Source organism: Sinocyclocheilus grahami, unplaced genomic scaffold (assembly GCF_001515645.1).
Source record: "Sinocyclocheilus grahami isolate Dianchi unplaced genomic scaffold, SAMN03320097.WGS_v1.1 scaffold789.1, whole genome shotgun sequence".
In the NCBI taxonomy this organism is placed as follows: domain Eukaryota; kingdom Metazoa; phylum Chordata; class Actinopteri; order Cypriniformes; family Cyprinidae; genus Sinocyclocheilus; species Sinocyclocheilus grahami.
Genome location: NW_015505968.1, coordinates 233,696 through 242,980, shown reverse-complemented (window position 1 = coordinate 242,980; position 9,285 = coordinate 233,696). Strand labels below are relative to the sequence as shown.

The following is a 9,285-nucleotide window of genomic DNA, read 5'->3' as shown; positions in this document are numbered from 1 at the left end:
AAAACAACCCAATTGCTGGGTTTGTCCCTATTTTACCCAGCACTGGGTTGTATTTAACCCAGCATTTTTTAGAGTGTACCAGTGATATTCCCTATTTTTTTCACGAGAGCCGCACATATAGGACAAAGTTAATAGGAGAGCCACTTTTACTGCAAAGTATGAAAAGTTACATCCAGTCATAAATAGCATGTCTGCTTCTCAGTCTGTCATCCCTGAACATACAATATGCAATGCAATACAAAGGGGTTTATTTTTAAAAGTCATTTAAAGTTATTTGCTTCTACATTACCCCATCATGTATCAAACCATAAGAGCACATTCGGCGTTAAGAGCTGGAAAGATTGGCAAAACAACTCCGCAGTGAGTCAATGTCATGGACATAAGGGCAGAGCAAGTTTAAATATCTTTCTAGTCTATATTTCCATCTTGTAAATTATTTGTAATAGAGCAGACACTGACTGTTGTTCATGTATTTATGTTCTCATTTAGCGAGACAGCAGATGCTGAAAACACTGCGCACTTCAGTATGTGTGTAGTAAACGAAACTGCGCGTCTGTGCCATTCATTCATAAAGAGACATGCAGGATTCATATTTAAATGGTATTTTTGCAGCTTAATATTTACAGATACCAGTCAATATCGCGATTTAAGTGTAATGACTTATTTTTGATTTATTCACTCAAACTTTGACAAATTCCGTGACATTCCGCGTTATATGGGACGTGACGTCTCCGTTCCCTCCTTCAGGGAACGAGGGTTACATACGTAACCGAGACGTTCTTACTAAAGATTTGTGATCAACTCGATGAGAAACACTTCAAAAGACTGGTCGTGTTCTACTTCGGCTGCGGCTGGATTTAACCAATCAGCGAGTCGGAGGAGTGTTTGCATACTTTATCACAGATGCAGTGGATTAGATGCAACATTTGTCACATACACAGAGGTTTTCATGTATAGGTTTTCTGCTTAATATAGTGCCTGTATGAAAAAGAATGAAGATGAACATAAGCCTATAATATTGAAACACGAACACTAATATTTCGATAAAGATGATATACTAAAGATTTGTGATCAACTCGATGAGAAACACTTCAAAAGACTGGTCGTGTTCTACTTCGGCTGCGGCTGGATTTAACCAATCAGCGAGTCGGAGGAGGGTTTGGATACTGTATCACAGATGCAGTGGATTAGATGCAACATTTGTCACATACACAGAGGTTTTCATGTATAGAAACAGAAAAAAAACTTGAACTATGCACTGCTTAATATAGTGCCTGTATGAAAAAGAATGAAGATGAACATAAGCCTATAATATTGAAACACGAACACTAATATTTCGATAAAGATGATAGAATATAACATTAAGATGGCACGAAAAGAGTTTTTGTTGTTATAAAAACACGTGAGTGTTAGCGGAACCAAATGTGTCAGAATAAACATGAAGCACGTCATCGTTATCATCGCCGATCGGTCTGCGCAGTTTCACATCAACTCGAACACACCTTACACTTGTGTACATCCCGAGTAACGTCGCGATGCATTATATCTGGCTAGTGTTATGTTTTAATGCCTAATAACTGAAACAACTCGAACTGATTAAACATTACTTTTGTCGATTTAAGACAAATTGGATGTTATCCTAACTTTAAGAAGTTATGTTATTTTTAAGAACATTCTTTGCAGGAATGTACATATTAGGAAGGGTACCTTCATTGATTTTGTTATAATGTCGGTAGTATATGTCAATGAACAATGTGCTTTTTCCTCAAGTGTTTTTCAAAAGGGACAAAACCACAGCACTTTTTTCTGTTTTCTCTAGTCATGTAGCACCAATAAAAAATAAAAAAGCACTTTTCTACTGAATAGACAGCCAAGTTTTTTTTTAAGCCTATCTTGACAGCAGCGAATTACCCTTTAAGCTTTACCTTTGGAACAATCTTAAGAAATATGAATCTAGTCCCAGGTCAGGAAAAAATATATATATATTTAAAACATTTTTCTCACCTCAGGCCCCAAATTCCAATAATTCTCCTCACCATTCAGTGAAGAAAGCGGTACATAGTTTCAACCCTGTCATAGTAAGTTTGTAATTTGTATGTTTATAATCTGAATAGGTATATCCTGGTTGGATCACCCAGCTTCAGTGTGTCACAATAAATCAAACATAAATGACAGAATTTCCTCTTCCAAACTGGCACTACAGACATTCAGTCCTGTTACATTCAAAAATATATTTGTGCTTGAACGTTATGGGTCACTGAAATAATGCCTAATAACAGTGTTAGTTAGCAAATATCACTATCAGTACTTTGTGCAAGTAACTATTGAGCTTTATAAAGACAATATAATTACATAAGTGTAACCATAATGGGTCAAAAAAGAGAATAAAGAGCCAGAAAGAGAATAAAAGGGCTAAACAGGAGACATTTCTGCAATTCAAAAGACATTTTCACAGAAAGGGTACCTAGGGTGCTGGGTGATTATATATTAGGGACTAAAAAATAGTATCATTTGTCACATTTGTTTTACAATTAATCAAAATGAAGTGCTAACATTATTGCAACTGTTGAATTTCTCTGAATTGCAATTCCACTTCAACGGCATGTGATTAATTCCATCCAAACTCATGAACTGAAAGGAGGATTTTTCATATTTTTTAAAATGAGGAATTTTGCCCCTAAAACGCCTCTAAAATGGGTGAATCCTCAGGAAGAGATCAATACAGAGAGAAGGTCCCGTCTACATGACAGGAGTTCAATAGCAGAAGAAGAGGCAAGTGGATGAAGAGCACTGACTTGAAGAATCGCGGCTGGTGTTTGATGTTGTTCTCCTCCAGCCACTTCCTCCTGTTTCTCTGCTGCTCTTCGATTCTTTGTTTCTCAGCTGCTGCCATCTGGACATTTCCTTCCTCCAGATACCTGTGAGACACATTAAACCAGAGCTTCACCACAGATGATTACTCGGCGCAAACTTTGCTCCACTGGTTTCTAGGAGTGTGGAAAGAGCTGAACTATGCGAGAAACTCTCTCGGGGAGCAGAAAAATAAATGTGATCAGTGTTGAAATGGCTACTTTCCACTTAAAAAATGTATCACATAATGCATGATCACAAGAACGTTAACACACGCTCCAATTAATTTTGTTGAAATTATAACATCATATTATCACTTAACCAGCTGTCCTATGTACACAACTCAATATGAAACAAGAAAAAAATACTTTTTTTATATACTATTATAGTATTTATTAATATTTTGATTTAGGTTTAATTTTTTAATTTTAAGTTTTTATATAGTTTTAGTTTCAATAATTTTGTTTTTTTCCCCCTCTATATTTTTATTTTATTTTATTTTTAATTTGAGTAATTTTAGTACTTTAACGAACCAGCTGTCCTATGTACACAACTCAATATGAAACAAGAAAAAAAAGACTTTTTTTATATACTATTATAGTATTTATTAATATTTTGATTTAGGTTTAATTTTTTAATTTTAAGTTTTTATATAGTTTTAGTTTCAATAATTTAGTTTTTTCCCCCCTCTTTAACCCTTGTGTGACCTTTTGGACATTTTTGTCCTTTTCAGTTTAGTTTTTTTGATCATTTTGCCTGTGTTATTCCCAACTGCATACATTTTGGCACAGGTGTGTATTTTTATTGGAATTTTACTATTTCACTTCCATTTCCTTTAATAAATCTGTTTTGCACTAGGCACAACATTTTTTTCCTCTCAGGACCTTAAGGACAAAAATGTCCCCATTGAAACCCATTAAAACTGCTATTTTTAATTGCAGTGCCATTTAACTGTAAAATTATGCAATTTTTGTTGATAGGCTTTCATTATATTGGCAAGGCTTTAAAATGTATTAATTTTTTTAATTTTACCAGATGGTGCCATTTTTTCAGGTTTGACCTATAAAGAAAATACTCGCTTAATTCCTGTTTTCTGGATATTATAGAGCCAATTTGATCAATAATGCAGCTATAATTGTGTGGGTGTGTTGGTATGGATGTCAGAGTGTGGTTTGTATGTGTGTCATAAAGAAAAAAATGTTCGTGTGTGTTCTTGTAATATCTGAGAGAGAAAAACTCTACTGCAAATCACAAATCCAGCCACTGTGCGCACCAGCAGAGTTTTGCTGGCATCTAATGGGGAAAATTTGGTACTGCGCCCAAACAAAATCTTACTGAAAGCTCATTTTTTGAGATATCAACCTCAAATTTGGAATACAAATTGTTTAGATTTATGGCTTTGATTTTCAAGCAGGTATAGAGTTCAACATGTTTCATAAAATATATATATTTTATATAAAACATTGTTCATAAATCATTTTCATAAACCTAAACATCTAGAACTTTTTTTTTTGGTTTCACTTTTTAAACTTTTTTTACTTCAACAATAATCTGCCATGGGTCTTCTTTAAAATGAGACCAAACTTAACTCTATGCTCCCAAGCTTCAAATTTTTATGACCGTTTTTTGACATGGACATTTTTGTCCACTGTGGATCTATGTGTAACTTTTTTTAATTGACTCAAAGACAACATTTCTCATTTTCATTTAAGTTTTGAAAGTTTAAGTTTTTAATCTAAAATGTATATTCATCTAATATTTATATTTTATTTTATTTTATTTCAGCTTTATTTAAATTAACAAATTATTTTTTATATAGTTTTAGTTATAATAATTTAGTAATAATAACAACACTGAAAGGTGCTGTATGTATTTTTTTTGACTGTACTAAAGCATAAAAATACCATGACATGTTTGCAGATATTTAGGAAACATGCTAAGTTCACATACTTATATTAAAAAAAAAAATGCTACAGCCAGTTATTCTACTTTGAAATGTGTGTTCTGTGTCGGAATGTCTGTTTTTGTTTTGGTCTGTGATTCTGTCCACTGTCAGTTTACCCAATAGAATATCTACACCCTGGGTTGCCAGATGGCAGAAAACTCAGCGTATTGCAGCCATAGAAGCCAGCAAATGAACTGAGTGAGAGATCGCAGATTCTACCCCACCTAAGAAGCCTCGGCTTCCATTTAAAAAGCTCTGTGACCAGAAGAATATTAAAACATGGATAAATAAACTCATCAGCTGTATAAGGCTCATTGCCTTCGATTATCAATTGCGCTCATTCTTGTTGAATGTCATCAATCTGGCAACTCGCATGAGCGTTGAGTCTGAGGAGGAGGTGGCGGGAGAAACGACTCTCTCCAATATTTTGAATTTGGACTGCAGTACCTATATCAACCGCTACCTGTCAATATTACATACTGCACCTTTAAACAACAATTTCTGTCTGTTCTGGTACGCAAAATTTCAATTCACATATTTAAGTTTTAACAGGTGCAGTAACACATTTAAAATTCTCCTCTGGGAAAAATAGGCCTAAAATATTAATAAATAGTGGTATATATAGAAATGTCTGTCTAATCAAATGCACTCTAAAATGACAATGTCTCTCTTCCTAAAACCACCTGCCAACCACTAGTATTAGCAAATAGTCTTATAGTCTTAATAGCAAGTGGTTTTCTGGTCAATTTGTTACAAAGGAACTGACTGGAATTAATTCTTTTCATGAACCGTCTTCATTGTTCTCATCTATTTCATGTTACTTTCACTTTGCGGTTTCAATATTAAATACGTCAATACTGCATGTGTCACACCATTTCATTGAGTCTTTATAAGCTGAGGTTTTCCTACACAATCACATGAAAAGCCACAGCTGTCAAAGCCTTTCAAAGATAAGCGAGGCTTTATGGAATCCTTCAAAACAAGATAGAAATCATTTCTAGAGTGACTTCTTCTTGTGAGGCTGTGGATCACTCTCTGCCACTAAACTACAGTATGTTTTTACAGTAAGAGTGCAATTTGCGACACTGCATGTACCTCTGGTCCGGCCTGAATCGAGCATCTGTTGGTGGCAGCAGCTCCTTCAGCTCAGGGCAGAGCTCATTGAGCTCTATGGCAAACCTGCTGAAGCCATAGTACAGCTCATAATCTGTAGGCATAGACCCTGAACACACAAACACAACATACATTTACTGTAAGTGGAACATTAGCATTAGCATCTCACTCTCAAACAACTGACTGCCTGCGCAGCATCAGATGTTGTGTTGTGTAGGGTCATAACTGCAAATGACTGCTAAATTGAGAGCATTTATCATCAGGGATATTTCCAACTGGCCATTAAAGTGTACTATATTAAATTACAACAGATCTGAGTGCTGTTTACCAATGCACTTTCTACCACAGAGACTGCGTAGTTACTTATTCATAGGTTTCATGTGACGTCACACAGTGGTGCGGCCGCCATTTGTAGGACCGAATTGCAATTCCGTCAATCTGCTGTGCGGTGATCTGGGCTGTGATAACAGCAAATCACAATGGATTATTTACCAAGAGATGTGGATGTATGGGATTCTTTTGATTAAATATTTCTCGTAAGCATAGATGAATTTTTATATTTTAGTATTTTAGTTAGCAAGTTCATAATGAAATTTGCAAAAGGTTAAATTTGCGTTTTGCCAGAAAACTTTCGTCATGCTCCACCTAAAGCTAATAAATCAACGAGATGTTTTTGATCTTTGATCTAAGAACAGTTATGCGAGTCTAGAACGTTTAACCTTTTGCAAATTGCATTATGAACTTGCTTAATACTTGTATATGTTTGATGAATAGAAAGTTCAAAAGAACAGCATTTATTTAAAAGTATATAGTCTTTACTGTCAGTTTTGATGAACTTAATGTTTCCTTTCTGAATAAAAGTATTAATGTATTAAAAATAAATAAATAAAAAACTCATAGTGACCTCAAACGTTTGGTAAATGATGAGATGTAGGTCCAAACACATGTGACAGACACTGAACTTTTTTATTAGCAGACTGCTTGTATCTCTTTGGTTTGATCCACTCACCTCACTTAAAAGGGTTTAACTTTTTTAATTTTTATTACCATTTATATTTTATACATTTATGTCGTGCCAGTCTATTTTTACTAGCAACTGGCGAATGTCGATTCTGGACCCTGTGAGTGTATATACCTGGTCTCCAGATGCATTTGGCTGAAGGAGGGACTCCACAGTACAGACCCTCATGCCATTTCCCAAACAGCCTGTGAATGACTTTCCCCTCCTGGTCCATCACTGATCCCTGCACCTCATTCACATTCGAGCTCCAGTAGTTTCCCTGGACACACACACACATATGCACATTAGGGCTGGGATCTCTAGACACTCCACATTTAGATTCTGATTCACGATACAATTCGCGCATTCAGGCTTTCTGTTTCATATATAGGGTGGATATGATTTAAGTGAAAGTAAAGACATTTCTAATGTTTCAAAAGATTTTCATTTGTGTGCTTTTGAACTTTTTATTCATTAAAGAATCCTGAAAAAAAGTATCATGGTTTCCACAAAAACATGAAACAGGACAACTGTTTTCACAGGAATCATGAAATGGTTCTTATGATTATCAAAAACATTTAAAAATATATTCAAATAGAAAACAGTTATTTTAAATTGCAATAATGTTTCACAATATTACTGTTTTTACTGAATTTTTGATCATATAAATGTGAAAAATCTTCTTTCAAAAACATTAAAAAAAATCTTACCAACCCGACACTTCTGAACGATGGTGTACATTTAGTGTAGAGTTCATTACACTAGTTGGTTGTTTTCTTTAAAGATGATGTGTGTAAATATATAGAGACAACTATAAGTTAGTCTCAATTGAACATTGCTCTGTTCAATTGAGCATCCACCGTGTGAGATTACACATTTTACCTTACAAACTATGTAAAATAAAGAATGCTCATCCTTTTAGACTGTTAAACTTATCTGAAAGCTCTAGTGTATGTGAGTTTGCACAAACACCACCATCTAAACCACTGTTCTCAATCGATTTCGAAGGCCCTACTATCTAAGCTCTTCCTTTGGTACTTCTGCAGATCCAGCGCCAGCGCAGCACTACGGACGGGGCGTCTGAAGTAACGAAAGTGGACGATGACGTAACACAAATTATCCCCAGCTAGTGCACCATTCACATGTTCATCGTTGTTACTACAACTAGGAAACTAAAAAGCTACTAACCAGCATTCAGATGAATAATGAACTGAACTGAATGATATTATTACTAGTGCTGTCAAACGATTAATCGCGATTAATCGCATCCAAAATTGTTGTTTACATAACATATGTGTGTATACTTACATTTTACATTTAGTCATTTAGCAGACACTTTTATTCAAAGCGACTTACAAATGAGGACAATAAAAGCAGTCAAAACTAACAAAAGAGCAACAATATATAAGTGCAAATGACAAGTCTTGGTTAGCCTAACGCAGTACACGTAGCAAGGTGTATATATATTAGGGGTGCTCCGTTCAGGATTTTTGAGGCCGAGCACAGACAGCAGTATCTGCCGATACCGATCACCGATAACGATCTTTTTAAAGCCTTCTATTTATCATTTATAACTATTTATAGTGATACTCCAATCAGGATTTTTTAGACATTTATTCAGGGCCTGAACTTCATTTTTGAAAATGGGGAGAATTCCCCTCTTAGGTGACTCTTGTGAGAGGAGAAGCAGCTTTCACACAGGAGTCCACTCCTGATCCGTGGCTATTTGCCACAAACACAACATTGTTATTATACGATTAATCGCATCCAAAATAAAGGTTTTTGTTTACATAATATATGTATGTATACTGTGTATATTTATTATGTATATATAAATACAAACACATGCATGTATATATTTAAGAAAAATATGTTATGTTTATATATTAAAGGGGTCATATGATGCGATTTCAATTTTTCCTTTCTCTTTGGAGTGTTACAAGCTCTTGGTGCATAAAGAAGATCTGTAAAGTTGCAAAGACTAAAGTCTCAAATCCAAAGAGATATTCTTTATAAAAGTTAAGAGTCAGCCACACCTACCTAAAACAGCTCGTTCTAACACGCCCCCACATATCTACGTCATGATGTGGGAAGATTTGCATAACGCCGCCCAAATGTTCACGCAAAGAAAGAAGGTGTAACTTTTATTCTTGCTGTAGTATTGTTGCTGCATGTCGTGAAGACGCTGTGTGATTCGTTGTGAAAGCGAAACTACTTTGTTTGGTCTTCCAAAAGAGGACGATATCCGCTTCGTCATGCCTGGAGCTGATCCGTTCTGGTTGCTGAGGAAATACTACAACTTTGCGCTGTGGATCGCCGGATCGGCTTTCACCGTGGATGAAGCGGAGTCCAGCCCGGGGTCGTCACATGTGGTTGC

General features: G+C 35.4%; 1 protein-coding gene across 1 annotated transcript in view; it reads right to left on the bottom strand.

The window, feature by feature from the left end:
* Positions 1-9,285, bottom strand: part of LOC107561719 (oxysterol-binding protein-related protein 6) — a 57,016-nt gene that overhangs the window by 14,059 nt on the left and 33,672 nt on the right. Inside the window, exons 20-22 of the mRNA XM_016246193.1 lie at positions 7,044-7,188; positions 5,891-6,017; positions 2,796-2,918 (exon numbers count right to left, since the gene is read on the bottom strand). Of these exons, the coding sequence (XP_016101679.1) occupies positions 2,796-2,918; positions 5,891-6,017; positions 7,044-7,188 (395 nt within the window). The remainder of the gene's footprint in view (positions 1-2,795; positions 2,919-5,890; positions 6,018-7,043; positions 7,189-9,285) is intronic.